The sequence below is a fragment of the Asterias rubens genome, chromosome 2, assembly GCF_902459465.1.
Source record: "Asterias rubens chromosome 2, eAstRub1.3, whole genome shotgun sequence".
Classification (NCBI taxonomy): domain Eukaryota; kingdom Metazoa; phylum Echinodermata; class Asteroidea; order Forcipulatida; family Asteriidae; genus Asterias; species Asterias rubens.
The window spans coordinates 12,318,451-12,342,462 of record NC_047063.1 but is presented as its reverse complement, the minus strand read 5'-3'; the positions used below and the strand labels follow the sequence as shown (position 1 = coordinate 12,342,462).

General features: G+C 38.8%; 1 protein-coding gene across 6 annotated transcripts in view; it reads right to left on the bottom strand.

Moving 5' to 3' along the window:
• LOC117306941 (voltage-dependent L-type calcium channel subunit alpha-1D-like) overlaps nucleotides 1-24,012 on the bottom strand; it is a 110,263-nt gene that overhangs the window by 66,879 nt on the left and 19,372 nt on the right. For 4 of the 6 annotated variants that reach the window (XM_033791526.1, XM_033791523.1, XM_033791524.1 and 1 more), the window contains exons 1-5: nucleotides 18,323-18,407; nucleotides 17,382-17,494; nucleotides 15,829-15,987; nucleotides 14,521-14,717; nucleotides 8,894-8,994 (exon numbers count right to left, since the gene is read on the bottom strand). In XM_033791526.1, the coding sequence (XP_033647417.1) occupies nucleotides 8,894-8,994; nucleotides 14,521-14,717; nucleotides 15,829-15,987; nucleotides 17,382-17,490 (566 nt within the window). In that variant the 5' untranslated portion in view covers nucleotides 17,491-17,494; nucleotides 18,323-18,407. Of the gene's footprint in view, nucleotides 1-8,893; nucleotides 8,995-14,520; nucleotides 14,718-15,828; nucleotides 15,988-17,381; nucleotides 17,495-18,322; nucleotides 18,463-24,012 lie in introns of those variants that run through there. The other 2 variants (XM_033791527.1, XM_033791528.1) reach the window with 1 other exon arrangement.

Here is a 24,012-nt window from a genome sequence, read left to right as displayed (position 1 = left end):
AGATGCTGGTTCCATGCTGTTAAAGCCTGGGATAAGCTTTCCATAAAGAGTACATGTACCCTTCCTTGTATTCACAAACGATAAAGCCTGGTGTGCACAAATGTTTCCTTTCTGGTACTCATTTTTCATTAAGAGAAGTACACAGTGTTTGTTTGTTTGTCTGATTGTTTAGATGGTCTTCTCGTCCATGGAACTTGCCAAACTCCCACCAGGGGGATAACAAAAACAAAAATGGCACAAAATTCTGCGTCGCACAGAAAAGTTATGGCGAGTGGAAAGATGATACACTGACCCTTCACACTCCTTAGAATTGATCCGGGTTGCAGGGGGTCTGACCCAGTTTTGATCAATATAACCAGGAATCTGTGGCATACTGACCAAAAAATTGGTCCAACTGACCCAGATCTGTGTGAAACTGATGCATAAGCCGAGTCAAAATCCAAAGTTTCAACCAGTTCCCCAGTCAGGCTACCCAGGTGGGGTTTTCGAACCAAGATCTATGCATTCTTAAGATGCCTGAAGCCCATAGACTGCCAAGTGTGCCAAGTAATTAGAGGGCAATTTGAATCATGTTAAATCATTTTTTGGTTTCTTATACTTTTTGTGTATTTGTTGTGTAGTACTTTTGTGGAAAAACAACAATTATTGAAGTTGTCTTCATCCATCTAAAAGGAGCCAGTGAAACATGTAGAAACTAGACACTCATTAAATGGAAACAGTTTAATGATGAAATTAGCTACTCATTCTTCTGCATACCAACACCACATTTGACATTTCGATTTTAACTTGCGAAACGCCGAACAACCCATCAGGAAAAGTTCACGAAAAAAGTATCCATCCATACAAAAGATTAAAACGCCGACTCGCATTTGTTAAAACACAAAGATGACCCTTTCAAAAACAAGAAAAAGGGCCATACGAAGTAGACGACATCTCCACGTGGGTAAATGATAAATGACAAGTCTGATTAGCGCGTCCTAAGCCGGGGACTTGTTACTACCCCATGATGGCATGCATCCAATCCCGCCTGTATCCATATCAAACTCTGTTTCCTCAGCTGCACAACAGAGACCTACAGCCAGAAAATGTGCCATGAATACATCTCCATGTCACAGATCTTAACTCCATAAGCGTCCAAATGTCAAACCCTTCCGCCAACACGGCACCTGCACAAGGCTTAACTGCTTTAGGGGAAGGAGAGGGGAAAGGGGGGGGGGTGCTATTAGGATGAGGTGGCTAGAGAAACTGTGAGGCATTCACGTGACACCTAAAACAATTCTAAGAAGATGAGGATATGTATAAGCCAGAAAGGAATTCATATTTTTCCCTTCTGAAATCATCCTCGGAAACGGATAATTTGTGTTGATATTAAAGAGCAGTTGGAATTACAAGAGTAGAGGGGGGGGCAAACCAAAGTCGAAGACTGTTGAAGATTTGGAATAGATATTTTGTGGTCCTCTTGGCGCGGTGCTCACGAGGTGAGCATCAAGTGTCAATTAGTGTCTTCTAATCATTTTAGGAATTTGCAATTAAGTCAGAATTTATGAGATTTCTGTTATCAGATAAGAAACATACTTCCTTGTGGGATATGAAAAAAGGTGTCGCTGAAAATGTTAAAGGCAGTGGACACTATTGGTTATTACTCAAAATAATTATTGGCATAAAACCTTTCTTGATAATGAGTAATGGGGAGAGGTTGATGGTATAAAACATTGTGAGAAACGGCTCCCTCTAAAGTGCCATAGTTTTCGAGAAAGAAGTAATTTTCCACAAATTTAATTTCGAGACCTCAAGTTTAGAACTTGAAGTCTCGAAATCAACCATCTAAACGTACAAAACTTCCTGTTGAAGGGGTTGTTTTTCTTTCATTATTATCTCGCAACTTCGATGACCGATTGAGCTCAAATTTTCACAGGTTTGTTATTTTATGCATATGTTGAGATACACCAAATGTGACGGCTAGTCTTTGACAATTACCAATAGTGTCCACTGCCTTTAAGTGTGGCCGATTTAACAGGGTGAGATTTGACTAAACTGCCCACGGCGTGTGATGATTGTGATGGGGGGCAAGGAAACATTCCGAAGATTGTTTTTGTACAATTCCAAAAGATAATTCTAGAAGATAATACATTTATGTTTAGAGTGGAAGAGGGCAGAGATAGGCCGAGAGAGAGGGACGAAAAAAGGGTGAATGTGAGGGATTTACAGACAGCGCAGGTTTCTTGCTTTAATGGTTAGAGAAATGGCAAGTCGCATCCACAATAAAAAATGTAGCTGGCATTTTTATTGTGTCCTTCTGACTCCATGAAAGGTGTCCAGTATCGGTAAATGTCACACTGAGTGCTTGAAACTCTTAAATGTCAACCCAACCCCCCCCCCCAACCAACCAACGAACTCAGCATCCTATTGAATAATCTGATGATTTCATCTAAAGTCAACAAATAGTAAGTTCGGATCAGAGAAAGATCAGAGCTGATGTCCACGCCATACCTTTCTTTGAAAAAAATATCACGAGCGCAGAAATTGATACTGCTTTTATTTTTGTATTTTTTTTATGACAATGTGTTAGACAGTCAACATGGTTTGAGTTCATCAGCCTCTTGCAGAGGAGCCAGACATTAATTTCTTTTTTAATTGCAAAGCAAATTAAACTTTGTCCGGTGTTTTCTTGTTCAGTGTTTTTTATTAAGACACTATTCTTCAAGAGAAAAAGAAGGGGAAAAAAGGGATTCAGCCGAAAAGTTGTGTGTCTGTATAAAAGTACTACATTTTTTGTATTCCATAAAGTTTGCATATTTGTAACAATTTAAAGACTATTGAGTTTTACAATTTAAAGATTATTACATTATCTGTTTTTGTTTGTTGTTGTTGCTTTGTTGTGGTGTTTTGGTTTTGGGTTTTTTGCGGGAGGCTTGGAAAAGTTAATCAATTTCAGTCCTCTAGTCTTTGATAAATACACAAATAAAAAGGAAAGCCCCATGATACAACCAATCTTGTGAAGATTTAATTGAGTCAATGAAGCTCGGTTCTAGTGACAATAATGAAGAATATGGTCTGCGTTTTTGATTGTGGTCTGAAAACAAGCAATTTATGGTGATGTGTGTAAGTCTTTCGGTTCTATTTTCTCCAATGTGAAAGAAGTATATCACAGACAAAAGTATTTCTCTAGGGGAGGGTTTGTAATCAGTGAATTTTCAGTTTGAAACAAATCAATGGTCTGTTTTGTTGTTGTTTTGGTTTGTTTGTTTTGTTGTTGTGGTGGTTTTTTTTTTTGGGGGGGGGGGGGTGGGGGGGGTGACATCCAATCTTCTACTCTGTCTTTAAAGCACTGATGGGATAAGAAATTTTACATTGATGCAACAAGTAAGTTTTGTGCTTTGAGACACTTGACACTATTGGTAATTGTCAAAGACTAGTCTTCTCACTTGGTGTATCTCAACATATGCATAACATAACAAACCTGTGAAAATTTGAGCTCAATCGGTCGTCGAAGTTGCGAGATAATAATGAAAAAACAAAACACCCTTGTCCTACGAAGTTGTGTACTTTCAGATGCTTGATTTCGAGACTTCAAATTCTAAATCTGAGATCTCGAAATCAAATTCGCGCAAAATTACTTCTTTCTCGAAAACTACCTCACTTCATAGAGAGCCGTTTCTCACAATGTTTTATACTATCAACAGCTCCCCATTACTCATTACCAAGTAGTATTTTATGCTAATAATTATTTTAAGTAACTACCAATAGTGTCCACAGCCTTTAAAACTTTGATGCATGGGTAAACAAACTATTCATTTGTTTTTGGTAGAATAGAGAATATGAACTGCCTTTTTCTACCGGGCAAGCTAATAGTGGTCCAGTGGTAATAAATCTGCAAAGGTTGTGGGTTCAAATCCCATCCAAGTAGTATGCCTTTTGATTTGTTTTTAACAGGACTCTGGAAAGTGCTGAGTATACCTGCTTTGTACCAAACATCAATGTATGGGTAAAATCTAACTAATATTTACTGTCTCCAATGAATTTAGTATTTGATAATGAGAAAGTTTCGGTATGATTGATACAGTATGTTTGTTTGTTTTGGATTTTGTTTTTATGAAGCAGATGTTCAATAAAATACAAACAGTATGCACCGCCCACCAAGCCAGTTTTTAATAACCTCCTTGTATCAAATAAAATCAAAAAGTATTTTGCCCTAACTCGTTTATTTACACAGTCATTAATCAAGAGACTGTCACATTGTAAATGCAAAAAGATTAATATGGAAAGCGTATTTCATGCACAAATGAAAAACAACAACTCAGTTTGTTGTATGGAAACTCATAACACGACTATTAAATTAAAATTTCTCAACAAGGCAGCTCTACACCAATCTTACGTGACTTCGGTAAATGAAATGAGAAAAACAAAAACAAACTGTCCGTCCGATAACATCAACCCAGTTCTGGAAATAAATTGGTATACACCGTCGATATTGCTGCAGGGCAATGTCACTAGCTGTTCAAAGCTAGCTTTACCCAGTCACCTCCTATGCAATCAATTACTCAACATGTACATTAATTGCCCTCATTGTTTCTGACTCATCTTGGCACTTTGCAATAAAAAATTATCAATAGATATGATCCAAAATTCTTCCCCAAAACCAGACATTGGTTTAAAGGCAGTGGACAATATTGATAATTACTCAAATATTATTGGCATAAAACCTCACTTTGTAACGAGTAATGGGGAGAGTTTGGTGGTATAAAAACATTGTGAGAAACGGCTCCCTTTGAAGTGACTTGGTTTTGGAGAAAGGAGTAATTTAATGAATTTGATTTCGAGACCTCAAGTTTAGAACTTGAGGTCTCGAAATCAACCATCTAAACGCACACAACTTCGTGTGACAAGGGTGTTTTTTTCTTTCATACTTATCTTGCAACTCCGACGACCAACCGAGCTCAAATTTTCACAGGTTTGTTATTTTATGCATATGTTGAGATACACCAAGTGAGAAGACTGATCTTTGACAATTACCAATAGTGTACACTGTCTTTAATGTCTATGATTATGAACTGCATAAATCAAGAAATTGAAATTCAGTGACTAGTCAACAATACTTCTTTGTGAAATCAGTGGTTAGCTTGGTGGGATTCGAACCTACAACCTTGTGATTGCAAGTCCTGCAGTCTAACAACAGTTGGACAACAGTGACCACTGTGTATTTAGCTCTTCCATAAATAAATTTGCCCAAGTAGAGCCTTTCTCCTGTTTGCTTTATTGCTTTACGCAAAAAAAAGTAACTCTCCAATTTATCTCATTTATTTTCTATCGAGTAATGCTGTATGATTTAAGGGTTTATTGAAGATTTGTGTTTTTGCGTTGTTTATTTTGTGACATTAATTATTGACACCTTCATAATAATATACTTGTAATTATAAGCTGTACTTGTCTTTGTAACTGTCATCATGTGATCAATTTTTATTTAATTGAATTGAATAAGCCTTTTTGAGGTATGGCGGACACAATGCTACAACACTGTAGAGTTGTAGTAAATTTGTGCGTATTGACCATAGAAATAGAACGTATGTTATTCAGTGAAGTGCGCATTTTAGGCGACGCGGCGTGTACACGTAAACCTATGACCACCAACATGGTGAGCCTGGCATCAGTCACGGCATGTGACGCGCGCGTATCACGTCCGCCATATCTAAAAAGGCTTATTGAATTCATTGAAAACAAAATGGGTAAGGATTTTTGAAGAGGGGAAGCTGTTCAAGAACACCAGCTGTAGATAAATCAACAGTCCGACAAATAGGAAAAAAAACCTCAGAAAGTCAATGCTAACACCAGGAAAGAATGAAGAAAATAAAACTTCTTTTTCTTTACACATAAAATATATCAAAACCAAACCGATGGTTAATTCAAAACCTCAACACCTTATTGCTAAATCAGTATTCATATAAAATGTGTATGAAAAAAAAAACACTGGAAAAGGAAATGCTATTATTTATGAATAAAACCAAAGGTTCCAATGGACAAAGGTAAACACATGGCATCACGACATACATGTATGACGATATTCCTGAAATTATATCACACTTCTCAATTCACCATTAATCACATACAGCAAATTGTCCAGCTGTTACTATGGTAACGCATCAACATACAACAAAGGAAGCATTCACAGCCAAAGTAGGACATTATGACCTTGATCGCCATCCAATCTGAATTAATTTCAATCTTGCATGGGTTTTTTTGTAATCAATTTCAATCTACATCATCTCAAACTAATGGTTATTATCGCAAAATTAATATCTGAATTTCCGATTGAAATATGAGCGAATCTGATCTTGATTGTAAAAAAAAAATGTAAGGATTTATAAGCAGTTTGTATACGGTGTATTTAAATCCCATGTCAACAAAAACTAACAATATTTTAGGTAAAAATTTACCGGTTTTAACAATAGCGCATCAACCATATGCTGGTCACTTCAAACATCAGTGATCAGTATTATAAAGCTACTACACACAAATCTATTTAGCACAGAAAAAATGTTTGAAGTGGAACAGCTTACTTGTTAAAAATGACCTGATGTTTCATGGTTGGCAACTATACTTCTTAAACTAAGAGAGGTTTCCAGTTACCCAATGTGAATATTTCTTTTTGAGTAGTGTTGGTTCTAAAAAGAACTGGTGGTTAACGGCTTAACGTTTTCGATCATTATGCTCTGATCGTCTTCACTATTATGGGGTTAAAACACCATTCATGCTTACTGACACCATGCAGCACTCCACTTACCCGCTTAGCACACCCAGAATAAGGTTAAGCACAAAGAAGGAGCCGAGCAGTATAAGGGTTACAAAGTAGAACCACGGCCACCAACCCTCAATGGCATAGTTAACCTGATCACATCCATGGGGGATGGTACACCGAGGGGGTATACATCATAGGGTACATCAGGCATCATGCCACGAAAGGGGGCAGTGGAGGATTAGGGTCAGGGTACCAGAGAAGGGGGTAACGATGTGGATACAATGGGAGATGGGAGGGAAAAAGTCAAGGCTTACAGAGGAAGGGGTCAACAAGGAGAACAGATATAGATAAGAGAAGAGACAAGGGTCAGGGTGGAGAACATGCAAAAATGGGGATACGATGGGAGATGGAAGGGCAAAAGTCGAGGGTTACGGAGGAAGGGGTCAAAGATGTAGATACGATGGGAGATGGAAGGGCAAAGGTCGAGGGTAACAGAGGAAGGGGAAAAAGATGGGGATACAATGTGAGATGGAAGGGCAAAGGTCGAGGGTTACGGAGGAAGGGGTTTAAGGAGAAGTGATATAGAGGAAGTAAGGGAAGAGATGTGGGAACAGAGGATAAGAAGGAATTAGACAAGATTTTATGGGATCCAGAGATGGGGTTAGGGTTACCCAGATAAGAGTATTGCAGTGTAAGGTTGAGAAGATGAAGACAAGGGTAAGAGATAATTAGCGGGGGGAGGGGGATGAAGATAGATTTTATAAGAAACAGAGACGAGGATAGTAAGAAGAGGGAAAAGGAAGTGTGCAAGGACACCGGGTACGCAGTACAAGGTTCACAACATCAACAATACATGCAAAAAGAAAAAGGAAAAAAAAGTATATCCTTGAGAAACTTGATGAAAATATTTGATGTAAAACAAAACAAAATGACCCTGGAAGTCATGAATGTGTTTTATGTTTTTTAGATTGTTGACCCTTGACCCTTGACCCTTGCACAAAGATTTTTTTGGATCCGACGTTGTTATTTAGCACCTGATGAAACAATTCTGAGTGCAGATTTTAAGAGGAATATCAATTCCTACCTTCAGCTCCCATGAGTTCTTTTCACTTTAGGTTATTTTATTCTTCTTGTAGCAACATACCAAGATCGCGAGTGGCTTTTAGCCTTGTTTGGGGCGAGCTTGCGTAAAAAGAAAGAGGAAAATAAAAGGTGTAGGATGACCATGCAGTCAACTCCGTTAACAATCAATCGTCATTACCCACACGGACCACTGTATTATAAATATTTCAGGCTCTCAGCATGGACGCATCTGTCCATGTAATATGGGATTTAATTCCTAATGACGCCAGAGAGCAAGTATTACCACCCAGTTTCTCTCATAGGGAGTCCCATGTTTTATTTATGCGGTGAGACTTCGCAGTCAAGGGCGTCGGAGCATGACGGCAATGTGTCATTGGGTGACAGGACCCATTACTGGCGTATTTGTTGCGCTTCCATGATTTGGGTTGAAGTCAATATATTGATCACGTTTCTTTTACCTGCGGTCTACTGCCGATCAAACTGAACCTAACTCAGTGCATTTCTGGGCTGCGTGTGATCTGGCTGGGTAATTTAAAGCATTTTACATTACCTCAGAAACCCAGGCCCGATACTTCATGGAGGCATAGACGCAATTGCCCCCCTGCCCATTGGTCATTGCCTTAGTGCCCTTTAAAATGCTTCTGTCAAAATTTACAATTTTCCTTATAAGGTGCCCTTTACTGAATTTTGTTTCAGGTGTCCTTTACCGAGGAGAAAAGGCTTTGGTGCCATTGCCCTACCAAAAACGAGGAGCATACCGGCCTACAATTGTCTCTAACAATTTCTTTTTTAAACTCCAAATTAGAACATCAGACTTCCAGGATGATTTTGTTTTGCTTTTTGAACCAGGCTTACTTATGATCCATCAAACTACAGTGAGCTAAGAAACATTTCCAAAGTTATAAATATCAAATAATAACTTCAAAATATTCCTTAAACTAATATAAATAATACAACGATCAATAACAAGAACTAGACTAAAAACAGCGGCGTTGTGAAACAGGCAAGTGCTCTCGTACCAAGACCCAAGGCAATGTGATGATCAACTCTACTTTTGAGTTGATGATATATACTTACCCACTAAGTACACCCAGGACTAAGTTAAGTACAAAGAAGGACCCCACTATGATGAGGCTAACAAAATAGGCCCAAGGGCCAGACCCGACTGCATCTGTAATCTATCCAATGTAAGCAAGAATCAACAAGAGTGAAAAAAAAAAGAAAAAAAAGGGAGAGACGAAAATAACTGTATTTAAAGTAGCATTTTAAATTGATGCAGTGTTAAAGTGTTTTTGAGACCTGGGACAAAAAATTGCCCAGAGGTGAATTTTCTGGCAGTCGCACCTTTTACCTGTCGGATAAAAATTAATGATACATGTATTATAAAGTCTGCTAGAACTATTGTCCAGAGTTTTTATTAAGATCTTAAAGATGAATGCAGAAAATAAACGTTACTGTTAAGTTTTGACTTTTCCATTCTGGAGTGTAAGGGGGGGGGGGGGTGGTAATCTGCTCCAGCAATGCAAAAGTCGTGGGTTTGAGTGATTTGCCCATGGATTTTTTTTTTTCAAAGAACTTTGAAAAATACTTTACAGTGATTAATACACATCAGTGTAAGGGTAAGATACAAATCATGCTCATTAACCCTGATGCAAAAGTAATATCTACTAAAAGCAGTATCTTAAATAATTATACAAAAAATCCTACATAATTATCATAATTTATCAACCATTGACCTTTTACTTGTACCACCCATTCCAAATTAACACTTTTCGCAGCCACAATTTGTACATGACACACCTGAGTGATTTACTCTGACAGTAAGGGTTCCGCTTGAATGATTGTGCAGGGGGGGGGGTGGAGCTCCAGGGGTTTGGTGATACTTATTGTCGTTATGTCATCACTTATCATTGATGTGATTTGTTACATCAACTGTTACCATGGAAACAGAGGCCTCCCCATCTGTAATAGGCATGTACATTGTAACGCTCGGTTTAATGGAATGGAATTGCTTTCCTTGGAGTGTGTCACTGTACACAAGCTACATGTAGCATTTCCACTTAAATTCTGCACTTTGTTTGTACAAATGTAGAAAACTAAACAGAATTATCCGCCGGTTGAACCCCATGTTTTTCCCCTTGCGGCTGTGGTTCTGGTGAAAATGAGCTAGGCGGCAACTCAGAGTAGAAACAGTCTCACGTTTGAATGAGCACAGAAAACAACCCCCATCCACAGAATTGAAAATGCTTCAGTTGATCCAGTGTTTGTTTTTTCTCTCTTAAGCATGAGTCAATCAATCACAATAATAAAAGCTTTGCTCTGTTCATCAACTTGTAACATTTGTTGGGTTTTGAAAAAATAAAACTCCTTTTTGGACTGACTAATTCACCCTGCCCCAAATATCAACATGTGTTTTTCATTGATCTGTGAGTGTTTGCCTCGTAATACAAGTACACTATATACCACAAAAAGTTTGTACAAGTTCTAGTCTGATTATGGCTTAATAATATCTACCATAGAACTATGACCTTTTTCCAAACCACGGGTCTGGCTTGGGCTCAGGTTTATGCCTAGGCTTATGTTTAGGCTCAGGCTAGGCTCTGTCTTGAGCCCAAGCTCTTTGAGTGAGGTCTAGACTGGTCTGTAGTAGACCATTCATCACAGTGTGGCCATCTTGGCTTTTCAAATCTCTGTTAAGCCTGAGTCACACTGCAGCGATAACGAAATCGATAACGATCACGACGCAATGAGAGCGCATTCTATTTGGTTGAATTGCTCCACGCAGAATACGCACGCGCTCATTCAACCAATAGACTGTGTTCTCTTTGCGTCGTGATCGTTATCTTTTTCGTTATCGCTGCAGTTAGACTCGGCCTTGAGAGACTTGAAATTTTGACCCCACCTTCAGGAGAACTCTATCTATTGGAAAATGAGTAGATCACAAAACATTATTTTGACCTTGCAGCAACTCTTTAATTCCTTCAGGAATTACTGGTGGTCATCCCTCAAATTGTCGATAAGATTCTGCCAAGAGTGCATGTATCTCATCAACCCCAGGTGCCCGAGCTAGAAAGTGCCGGTAAACAGGGACATCAAGCTATGCAATCCTTAGTAGTCACCGTTAGCTTGAAATGTCAACCCTGTCAATAGTTGCACTACAACGCCATGTCAGTCCCTCTCAACGATTTGGATTTAATCAGGTCAGATTTATAAGGTATGGTGTGGAGAAACCTAAGTCAATTCCTATTGCAGAGTTGATTTCCCCTGTGAAAGGTCCCTTCGTTGTCAGACAAAACAATAACATTGCATGGTCTGAATTTCGCTAATTTGTCTTTTCACAAGACTGAGTTTGAAGGCACTGGGGGGGTACCTTTGGTTATTCTCACTTGGTGTATCCCACCAACATAAACATAAAATGACAAATCTATGAAAAACTTTCCTCAATTGGTCATCAAAGTTGTAGAGAGGAATAATGAACGGAAAAAACACAAAATTTGTCTGCTTTCAGATGCCTAATAAAGGCTTTCAGGCGCTGCTAAAAAATAGGATTCGAGCTGCCTCTAGCTAGCAGGCAATCTCAGTGGTCTAGTTGGTAAGACACTGCTCTAGAATTGCAAAGGTCCTGGGTTTGCATCCCACCAGATTAATATGCCTGTGATTATTTTATTTTTCCTGAGCTCGGGAAAGTACTGAGTATACAGTGCTAACACACATCGGTGTATACTGGGTAATACCAACAATAATATTCTTTATCCCCGATGCAAATTTCCATCTATTAAAGCATTAATAAACTAATGACTGAGTGATTTCATTCAGTGGCAATGGTAAAGTCTGATGGATTGACAGAGAAACTACCCCGTACCTGACTAAAGAGGGTTATTGTGACCCTGGACTGCTTTCCACAGAGAATATAATTAGCTGAGGATTATATCATTCCAAAGTCTTCCACTAAATTCAAGGTTCTATCTTAAACGCTTGGTAATTAAGATTGTTGCGTTGGGGGTGTTAGAGAAGTTTAGCATTGTAAGCCACCTGAATCGCTCTAGACTTAATGTCGCTTAAAGGTGACATAGTTTAGCTTAGATGTTTTTTTTCATGTTTTTTTTTAACAGTGTATGTAGAATTCTATTGGCTGTTAAAGTGGCATAGTTTAGTAGTATAATTGTTCTCTTCATAAGCAATTTCCTTAAGTTATTTATCTATTCATTTTTTCGTTGACATTTATTTGATCATTGTGTTGATCTCCTTCCAAACTATTTATAGTCGTCTTTCGTTATAAAGAGCACTGTTAAAGGCAGTAGACACTATTTGTAATTACTCAAAATAATAATCAGCATAAAACCTTACTTGGTAATGAGTAATGGGGAGAGGTTGATAGTATAAAACATTGTGAGAAACGGCTCCCTCTGAAGTGACGTAGTTTTCGAGAAAAAAGTAGTTTTCAACGAATTTGTTTTCAAGACCTCAAGTTTAGAATTTGAGGTCTCGAAATCAAGCATCTGAAAGCACACAACTTCGTATGACAAGGGTGTTTTTTTTTCATTCATATTTATCTCGCAATTCCGACGACCAATCGAGCTCAAATTTTCACAGGTTTGTTATTTTATGCCTATGTTGAGATACACCAAGTAAGAAGACTGGTCTTTGACAACTACCAATAGTGTCCATTATCTTTAACAAGAGGTTCTGCTTTATATTAAGAGTACATTATGAAGTCCCAAATCTCATTTCTGCTCTGTAGTTGGCCATTCCAAGCGACCTTATTATAACGAGAGCTTACTGTATTTGCCTCTGGGTTCCCCTTTCAAATTGGGGGGGGGGGGGGGAGAAGCAATGGGGGATGAGAGGGAGTAGCAAGCTAAGGGTTAAGAATCATTAAGAGTTAAGGGTTACTGCACCCCTATCCTATCCTTGTGAACTAGTAGGACAAATTGGTTTGACCAAGTGGACTGATCTACTTGTTCATATATGGTTTAACATATTTTTCAGGCTAAAATTCATCTGATTTTGAGTAGGAAGAATGTTTAAAGAAAAGGGCATGTAATTAAGCACAACTATTCCCTGTGCAGTGTTGGAAAGGTCGCTTCATTACTAGGGTAGGTTAGTACACTCTTGAAGTTCTCTTTGCCACTACTCTATGCCTAAGGAAACCAAAACTCACACGCACGGCAGCTGACAGAAAAAAATAGCTTTCCTATCTTTGCCTCCAGTGAGTGATGAATCGATACTATTATTATAACATCTGTTGTGTGATTTTTTTTAACCAACTCATAAACTTCTCTCTTTTTTTAAAGTATTTTTGACTAAAAGGAGGTCACTCTCCGGGGCCAAAATTCATAGAGCTGCTTAAGCACACTGCTTGACACATTTCTGCTTAGCAGAAATGAGCAGGATATCAGTCACAAATTGTACTTGTGTCATGGTATTTTGGCTGGTAACCTTACTCTTGTAAGCATAATTTTGTTATGCTTCGCTACTTTCTATGAAATAAAGTAGCCATTATTCTGGTAAGTGTAATTTTACTTACTGTGCTTTTAAGCGGCTCTATGAAATTAGGCCCAGGCCAATTAGGCCCAGGCCTTCAGCTTTTTTTGTAAAGTAGCGAACTGGGCTAGTGAACTTTGCATTTTACTTGCCCCAGGAAGTTAAGTAACCCAGATTTTAAACATATGTATTGTCGTAAATGTTAATACAAAAGAGCCACAGAGCCTGGACAGAATAAATAAAGGTTCAAGACAGAACTTCAAAGCCAATTTCCCTGAGCATATTATATTAAATACAGTGACTAACAATATCTCAGTGGTCACATAGGTACTAATTAATATTATTATTAACCAGGGATGAGAGAGTCACTGCCGACAAAAAAGTCTGAAACTGGGGTTCAAATCTTAGGGTATAGACGATGTGACCTATGTTTACATTCAAACCGCCCCCTGTTGACAAAACACTGTTTACGTCATGTTTCGCCGGGCAAAAAGATGCGTAGTCATGGTAAGATTGCATACACTTTCTAGCTGGCGGCCAAAACACAAAGGTTTTGCCCGGCGGTATGCGCGCGAATCATGTTATGGTTTCCGAGTGACGTCAAGGGTCACATCGTCTATACATTGAAATGATGGCATTTCAACCTTTTAATCCCCCTTTGGAGTTATAGATTCCGAGGGGCTTTTTGTCGGAACAGTATCCTCAGTGCTGGAGAAGTAGATCAAAGAGCATGTCTTATTTAATTTGGAGAACAGTACAGCACTTTTTATAACCAGGTCGACTTTTAAGAAAGTCTAAAATCAGACCTAAGACTGAAAAATCACATCCTTGTATTAAAGGATTTGGGTACCTTTTCAAAATGTCCATAGATTTACATTAAACTTACAGGGTTTGAAGATAATAATAGTGGAAAGCTTCCCTTCAAATATTACTTACTGAGGTGCTGTAGTTTTTGAGAAATGAGTAAAACAATGTCATGAAAATACGTTTGTAAATGATTAAAATAATTTACGTCTCATGAGACGAAATTATTTTCCTGACATTGTTTTACTCATTTCCCAAAAACTACAGCACCTCAGCACGTTATATTTTCAGGGAAGCTTTCTACTATCATTATTGTCAAACTGTGTAAGTTTAGTGTAAATCTGTGGACATTGTGTTTTTTATTCAACAAAAGTTACATAGACCTTTTAACTCAAAGAAGTGCATCGCATACTTACATCATAAAGTACATCTGTCCATCCTTCCATTGTAATACACTGGAACACAGTCAGCATAGCAAGGCCTATATTATCAAAGTTAGTAATGCCTGCGTTGGGACCTTCCCAATACTCGTCGCAGTAAGCTCCTCGCCCTAACTCACTACAATTAAATCCCCGCCTGCCACATGGGTTGGGAGACTCTTGGGCAAACTCTCCTACATTCAACGAAAAAAGAAGAAAATTACGGAAATAGTTTTATGGATCGTTGGATGAGTGTAAAGGCAGAGTCACACTGCAGCGATGAGAACGCATTCTATTGGTTGAATGAGCAGTTGCGTATTCGGCGTGGAGCAATTCAACTCGTTGATCACGTTCTCTTTGCGTCGTGATCGTTATCGTTCTCATTATCGCTGCAGTGGGACCGGGCCTTAACTGACTGGCAGGCTGTTTTACTAGTTTAAAAATACCCTTTTACATAAGGACAGTAGCATTTTTAAACCAAGTAGGTCTCTCGAATACCGAAATCTACTTCCCTGCAGCAGTAGAATAAAAAAACAATCTACACAGCAAAGCATGAAAAGGGAAGGTTGAGGATTGCCCAGAAAACTAGAATCAGGGGGAAAAACCTCATCAATCAAATCAATTTTCGATTCAATTAATTTTTTCAAATACCCATTATTTTCATAATTTTTATTTATTTATCTGCTCAATATCTCACAAATCCCCCGCAACAGTCACCGACAAAAGTGACCATACATGTAGGTCAAACCATCAGCATTCAAAGCCATTTTTATAAACGCTACATAACTGGCATTCTGGAAGAGAGTATTGAGTGTGTATTTGGTGGGGAGAAAGGCTCTAGCCCAGAGCAGGTGGAGTCTGGAGGAATGTCTTGCCATACAATCAATAATAAGGATGCAGTTTGGCAACTTGGCGATCTCCAACCTTGCTCCCAGGGGTTGATTGATCTTGACGCGCCATTTTTTCCCAGCATGCTCTACTCCCCCATTAACCCCTGGAATAGACCATATCGAATATGACATTACCACCTGCCCCACAACATGGCGTCTGAAATAGGATTGCGTCAAAATGCTTGCATTTGATCACTAAATGAAGAGAACCGTAGGTTTAAACATCTGGTTTAAACTCTTCCCTCTTCAGGACCACCCCAACTCACTTAGAGATTATCATTACATGTTGTTACCGCAAACTTACTTTATCGTATTTCCTCCATGCAAAGTTTCAAATCCAATGAGTTTCTTTGTTCAAACCCAGATAAACAAAAATTAAGGAGTGAAGACAATATAAGTGTGAGTTTGAACTTACGTATGCCGTTGACGTCAACCCAACACGTACTATGTAGCTTTCCTATAAACAACTCCAGACCAATGACAGCATAGATGAGAATGACAAATATAACAAGAAGGGCTATGTGAAGAAGTGGCACCATGGCACGGACTATGGAATTAAGAACCACCTGTAAACCTGTAGGGGATGACAAAATAAAAAAGCATATTTTGAAGATCACATGGTATATCAAGGGCCACTTGTTAAGATACATCACATCTCTTTGTATGTTGTATAAAGCCCCCATCACACCGATCTTAATAATATCGGAGTCTCACAACGTATAGGGCACGTATCTACCAAACAAGGTATTCAAGGCGCTGAGTATATACAAACTTTCAGAAAGATAGGTTATTGTAGTGATGATTTCTAAGACCCAATTATGTAGCACCTTATAAGGGTTTACAAGGTGCTGTGTGGCATACAGCAGCCACAGCCAGGAACACCGGGGCAAACCCCTTCTCTTATCGATAAGTGCACTGGGTTCTTTTACATGCGTTACACAACACATGGGACCAATGGCTTTACGTCCCATCTGAAGGACTTGTTCTCCTACAGTCTTAAAAAAATGTAGCCTAAACTGGATTGGGCTTAAACTACGGGAAAATAGAGTGGACGTAGTAGCGACTTTTTAAGGTCTGTTAAGGCGCACGGTCCATTTAGGGCCGGTTCGGCAACCATCACACGATTGTCAAACGATTACAGTAGCAAACGATTCAGCAGCGGTTGTGAGACGATTGGGGGATAGGTTCTTCAAACGCTTCAGTGCGCTGAGCTTGTCTGGTCGTCCGGAATCAGAACAAAGGGGCAAAAATCGGATTACTGTCTATTGTGTTGGGGTTATAGCTTTGACTGTTCGGTTGTGGACTATGAATATGAATTTAATCGCGCGCCTAAGAAAGACATCACCGTGTCTTGTGTTTATATCTAATGTTGCTTCATATAAAAAGGGATGATTTTCATGTCAGTCTTAACCGTTAGCGTACAACAGCAGTAACAACATGGAAGACACAATGGACAGTAATCCGATTATAGCCCCTTTGTTCTGACTCCGGACACCAGACAAGCTCAGCGCACTGAAGCGTTTGAAGAACCTATCCCCAAATCGTCTCACAACCGCTGCTGAATCGTTTGCTACTGTAATCGTTTGACAATCGTGTGATGGTTGCCGAACCAGCCCTAAATGGACCGTGCGCCTTACAAACCATGGATGGGCTCAGAAGGGTTTGATCAGAATGGTGATCCAGAACTTTGAGCCTGCTGGACAGAGAACTGGGCAAACAACAGGGCAAAGACTTGCAAACCGGGGATCATCCAACGAGATGAAAGATGAGACTTTAAGCTCAATCCAATCAGTGAGACCTGGTTTACATGTCTTGCTCTGTTCGAGCCATCTTAGAGCATAAACACAGAAACTGCTCCCACGGGTGTGCACAAAGATTAAGGGGATGGATTGGGGAGGCTTACTCCAAAGCCTTTCCTCTCTTTGGTCATCTGAAAATATTAGGGCAAGGTGTTCGGCTCAAACTTACTTGGAACCCCTGAGACAAGACGAAGTGGTCGTAAGACTCTGAAGGCGCGTAGTGCTTTCACATCTAGTGACGTACCTTTGTCCCCACTTAGTGAAAGAATGGTGCTCATAACTCTGAAAGAAAGAAGAAGGAAAAAATGTGAGCTTTCTCATAGAAAATATTTGTGACGTTTAGAAGGAAAACTTTGATAGTGGATGAACAGGCTTTTGAGTCAAAGTGTTTTCATTTTGGTTCATCCTGGTTCATCTTAGATTGGTATGTCTTTACTTGTTGAACTCCCTCCCGCTCCCCTCTTCCCGAATCCACTCCCCTTCTATACATTTCTCATTCCCTTTCCCCATCTCATTCATTTATACTGTACCTCTATAGTATCTAGATTCATTTGACTGGTATTTTTGTTATACTATTAATCTTTCACCTTGACTGTCCTTGATGTATGACATTTATTACTTTGTTTCATGTTTTTATTTCTAATGTTTTGGCAAAAAAAATATACTTGAGCCCCTAGGCTGAATTACATCAATATTTACAACTCTAAAAAACAAAGAGGAATTTAGGGGACCCTCATCTCCCAATATACATGTAGGTCAAATATCCCCAATTGGGGAACTTTCTAATCTCCAATGTAATAATTGATATCCCTCAATTGGGTAGACCTTCAGACTTGTCACCGTGGTCAAGTGGTTAGACTGCAGGACTTGCAATCAAAAGAGGTTGTGGGTTCGAATGCCCCAGCTATAAAACCACTGGTTTCACAATGACTAGAATAAGAATTGTCGTCTAGCTACTGAATCACAATTTTTTGATTTGTGCAATTCATACTCATAGACGCTAAACCACCTCTGTTTGAGAGAGATTGGCTGTTGCCAGCTTGGTGTTTATATCCCCTTGTAGGAGTTTGCCGAGTTCCCTTGATGGGAAGATCATCTAAAGTTACTTACCCTATAAGTACAATAATAAAGTCAAGGAAGTTCCAGGCATTTCTGAGATAGGCTCCTGAATGAAAAAGGAAGCCATAGGCAATGATCTTCAAGATGGCTTCTAATGTGAAGATGATCAGGAAGATATACTCAATCCTCTCCTGCAAAACAAAAAGAAAGAAAGAAAACAAATGCTGATTTAGTTTTTTAAACTAGATCAATCAATCAATCAAACAGAAGAAATTTATAAAGCGCCTACGTAAAGTCAAGACAAATTGTTTAAAGGCACTCAAGACAGTTCCATGAAACGATTTGCAGTACACTTCTTGAAGAAGATACTATTGGAGCAATTTCTTGAAAATATGAACAGTCCTCGATGTGATTTGGAAGAGTGCTCCATTCTTTTTGGGCAGGTAAACAAGCAATCTAGATAACTTATATCTGCCCTTCTTTGGTGTATATTTGTACAGCAGGTTTTACCCTGCTTCATTTAAAAACATCCAGTGGCCAGTCTGTTGACACTCCATACTGAATGATCTTCTTTGCTCTAGAAATTCATCATTCCTTTCTCTTTAAAAATTTACTTTAAGAAATAAAAATATCCATACACCGATGTGTGTAGCACTGTACACTCAAGTACTTTCCTAAGTCCTATGAAAAAAGGTAGGGTGGGGTTCTAGCCTTATATTAAGGTTTTCTTTGCAGATTTGTTAAAATTTGTTAAATCTACTGAGGCCATCGCCTCCGCTGCCCTGGTCATGGCCTTGGTGCCCCTTCAAAATGGTTCCATAGACTTTAAGTTTTCCCAATGGAAGTGCTCTTTGCAAAACAAAAAATGGCCTTGCCCATTCACAGATGAAACTTCAGGCTTGCTTCATCATTAACATCTGCCTGTAAAATTCAAGATCATCTGTTGGTTGCTATATTGCTAGATACATGTACTTCACTCTAGGGATATGCAGGGTCCAAATATCGTTAAAGGTCAGTGCTGCATGGTATCTAAATTGAAGTAGAGCTGAGTGTAGTTAGTTCCTCATTATTGATACAATTTTGTAATATGCTTCATATCCCAATTGTCAATACTAAGTAGGGAGGGAGGTAATAACACTTTTCATTTGCGTTGTAATCATTTGTGGCCCAGAGAACACATCTTATTTTGTTGCATGAGGACATTTTTTAAAAGTCTGATTTTTCTGTGTCAACCGATGAAATTATGAGAATCGATGAAATTATGTCAAACACATTCGAACCAATTAACAATAAGTATTGATCTTGTATGTATCTTTATTATTATTATTCTATTATTTTTATTATTAATATTTTTTGCACACTGCAGGATGAAGACAAATTTTCCCCGCTAAATGTGACCACTAAATTAAATGATAATGAACGAGCAATAACGATAGCATGTTATTGCTTAGGCTCTAAGTGCCCCTGGTTAGGCCCAGTTCATACTTCCTGCGAATGCGCATGCGATACGAATGTTGACGTCACGAATTCGCAACGAATAGTTTGCAGCAGTTGAGCTATGCTCCACTTTTGCAAAACATTGCGAAAACACAATTGTGACGTCTAATTCACCTCAATTTGCTTCGCATTCACATTCGCTGGAAGTACATATGTATGAACTGGGCTTTAAACCTCCAGGATTACCGGTATGTATTCCTTTGTGCAGCCAGCATTGTCAAACAGTGATTGTAAACAAAATGAAATCCTGAAAAGGAGAAGTACTCTCCTCTTGTTCTGGACAATGAAGCTACTTCAACTGTAATATTATGAACACTTTATGGCAAACTCTTTAAATCAGCTTAAAATAAACTGAACTAGATTGAACTGCTGAACTGAACTTTTATAATTGAAGCTGAATGACTTTTAGGAAAGTTCAAAGCTACAGGGTTGGGGTACTTTTTGTAACACAAAACACAATGTCCACAGATTTACATTAAACTCACACAGTTTGAAGATAATGATATCAGAAGGCTTCCCTTAAAATATTATTTGCTGAGGTGCTGTAGTTTTTGAAAAATTATTAAAACAATGTCACGGAAATACGTTTATACATGCAAAAATAATGTTTGTCTCCCGAGTCGAAAAATTATTTTTGTGACTTGTTTTACTCATTTCTCAAAAACTACAGCACCTCAGTAAGTGATATTTTAAGGGAAGCTTCTCTAATATCATAATCTTCAAACCCTGTAAGTTTATTGTAAATTTTTTGAAAATTGTGTCTTGTGTCCTGGAAAAAGTACCCAGACCCTTTAAAGACATATCTATGAAAAGACCATAAAGTGCAATGAATCCTTTCTTATTATTTGCACCCTCCTGGATAGAGTTGAGCCTGGTTCATACCTCCTGCGAACATGGATGAGAGTGTGACACAAATCTTGACGTCACAAGTTCGCAACAAATAATTCGCAACAAATGACTTGTGCTCAACTCCTGCAAAACATTCTTTGCGAAAGTAGCCCTGTTGCATCAGAATTCACATAGCATTTGCATTCGCAAGAAGTAGGAACCAGGCTTTAAGCTACCCATTGCAGTTATGTTAGACACGTATTGTGTAGATACTGAATCCTGCTCATAACAAACTTAAAAAATCTGTAATCTGGGTAATCAATCAACGATTGTAGGTCTCGGTAGACTGCCTCTAGAGGCTCCCCCTGATGTCCTCATTCAGCCAAGAACGTCCCATCACACCATCATCAAGGCATCAAATTAACACATCACCTGCCTCGTTCTCGCTCTATTTCTAACCAATTGAATTAAAGGTATGGACACTATTGATAATTGTCAAAGACCAGTATTCTCACTTAGTGCCACCAAACAATGTTTCTCACTATGTTTTATACTATCAACAGCTTTCCATTGCTAAATAAAAAGCAAAAGAAAATGAAAATAGCTGTTGCAAACTGCTTACCAACCAAAAACACCTATGATAGAATGGAAAAAGTAAGTATATTGGCCTTAAGTTTTGACCCTAGCAGAGTCTTTCTCAAAGGCCTCGAGAAAGACTCGCTACGGTTGAAACGTTAGGCTATGTTTGTGCGCCCCCCCTAAAAAAAAAAAGCAAGATTTAAAGATCTAATTTGGTTTTTAATAGATGTTTACATCCATCCTTTTTAGTCTCTCTGGGCCTGTTTTGCTTTTGTATTTCTATTTCTCTTTTGCCTTTGTGTTTTTGCATTTTTTTGGCTGTGTTTTATCCAAATAAATTCACCGCCACCATAGGGCTAGATAGCTCAGTTGGTAGAGCGCCGGCACGTTAATCGGCACGTTGGTTCGAATCCCACTCTAGTCAATTCTTTGTTCAATCCCCAAAATCAAATAAATTCAAATCAAAGGTTTTTGCGTCAAACTAGTTTTTGGTGTAATAACTTTTTTGTCCAATGCAGAATCGCCACATGCCTTTTAACTAGAGTTCAGTTCATTTACATCTTAGTATTTTTTCAAAAGTACATGAATACATATTAAAAAGACCCCTGCACTTGATAGTCCACAGCCAAATAGCTTCGCCAATTCACCAACAAAGGTTTATGCCTGACAACGCAGCAACGATTTGTTATATTTAATGCCTTTAGTACGTTGTCTTCCTCAACCCTTTTTTATCTGTAAATATAATTGAGCGAGTACAATGCCTTATTGATGATACTTGAAAAGTAAATTGCAAGATAAAGTAACAAAACTTCCGTATAAAATCAAAGCGTCCATTATGTTACTACAAATAGTAGAGTCTACACATCAAATCGCCTGCGTCCTTATAGATCAATGATGAGCGTTAAGAGTGCAGGCTTATAATTTAGAAATACGAGCCACGCAATCGCAGAGCTAACAAAATCACCTGCCTATCATGGGAGTCCAATAGAAACAAACTTCTCTCATCAATGTTTAAAGGCACTGGACACCTTTGGTAATTGTGAAAGACCAGTCTTCTCTCTTGGTGTATCTCAAATGCATAAAATAACAAACCTGTAAAAATTTTAACTCAATTGGTCGTCCCAGTTGCGAGAGAATAATGGAAGAAAAAAACACTTTCAGAATTCAAGACCATTCAACTCCAATATTAGGCCTACAGTGAGAAATTACTTCTTTCTCAAAAACTATGTTACTTCAAGGGGAACCGTTTCTCACAATGTTTTATCTTATCAACAGCTGTCCTTTGCTCGTTACCAAATAAGTTTTTATGCTCACAATTATTTTGAGAAATTACGAATACTGTCCAGTGCCTTTAAGCAGATGAATCCTTTCCTCTGGCTCAAGAACAACTGATATAAAGTTACCACTTAGTGAAGACTGGAACAGAATTGCCTGTGTGTTTGAGACCCAATCCATCCTAATGAATCAGAGAGCCTCCAGAGCTACTTCTTTGCAACAGGTTTTTTTTTTTTTTTTACAACATGAGATCCGTGGAAACAGCACCCCATCCTACAAGGTACAACGCTAGTCTTGGTGCAAGATGTTTCTTGTTGTGGGCGATGCGATGTCAGTAAGTTGGCCATGCTGTGTGTGAAAGGAAAACGAGAGTGTGTTGCACCAAGACTACGCGCATGCGCACGAACGGAGCCGGAAACTGTCGGAAATAGGCGTCTCAGTCATAACAATGCAACACACCGACGTCGTACATGTACATGTACATACAGAGCTCAAGCACGTCAGAAACGGATAAGTTTGACAGAGTTTCTTACTTTATTACGCCTTTTAACCGAAAAGGCATTTATGAATGTGAATAAAAGAGTAGTGACTCGTTTTTTAACAGCTGTTTAAAACCTTGCAGGGTCCTTGCCATGTGATAAAGGCCCTCGCCTTCGGCGCAGGCCTTTATCACACGGCAACGACCCAGCCGGTTCTAAATGGCCATGAAAGAACTAGTCGCTACACTTTTATTCCCTTAATAAAAGACGATTATTGGGTGTTTTTGAATGTTGTATCACAGCACCTTACACTACCGGCATTAACCCAATCAGTTGGGCCCTAACCAGCATGTTTGTAGCCACGGTAAGCGGTGCTGAGAGGGGGGGACCTACCAAAGACTCACAATTTGTGCCCCACACTTTGAGCAAAATACATTGTGCCACCCAGCAGAGAATTTTCCTAGAATAGATCAAAATATTGTCTTCTCGCACAGGTCTGAGACACCGCTAATGGTAAGTAGTATCAAATGACACAGTGAGAGAGCACAGTCAAAAGGCCCATGTAACTTATTGCATGGCCCCATAACATGTCTGGCCCTAACCATCTTAACTCCTTAGGAGTATGCGGCAACAGCAACCAAATGGGCACAAAGCTTGCCAATCCTTCACACCAACAATCTCTACCTTCTCATGTACCCATAAAACCATTTACTACTGGATGATGAGAAGCAATAGTTAAACCATGGTTAAATGGTGTGTGACGTCATGGCCTTGATTTTCATAGAGCTGCTTAAAGCCATTGGACACTTTCGGTAAATAGTAATGTCCATGGCCCGCACTTCGTGTATCACAACTTGTATACTAAATAACAAACCTGTGAAACTTTAGGCTCAATCGGTCATCGGAGTCGGGAGAAATTAACGGGAAAACCCACCTTTGTTTCCGCACGTTTCGCCGTTTCATGACATGTGTTTAAAATAAATCCGTAATTCTTGATATCGAGAATTGATATTGTTTTAAGGTTTTCTCAAAAAGTAAAGCATTTCATGGAATATTATTTTAAGAGAAGTCTTTCACCATTAC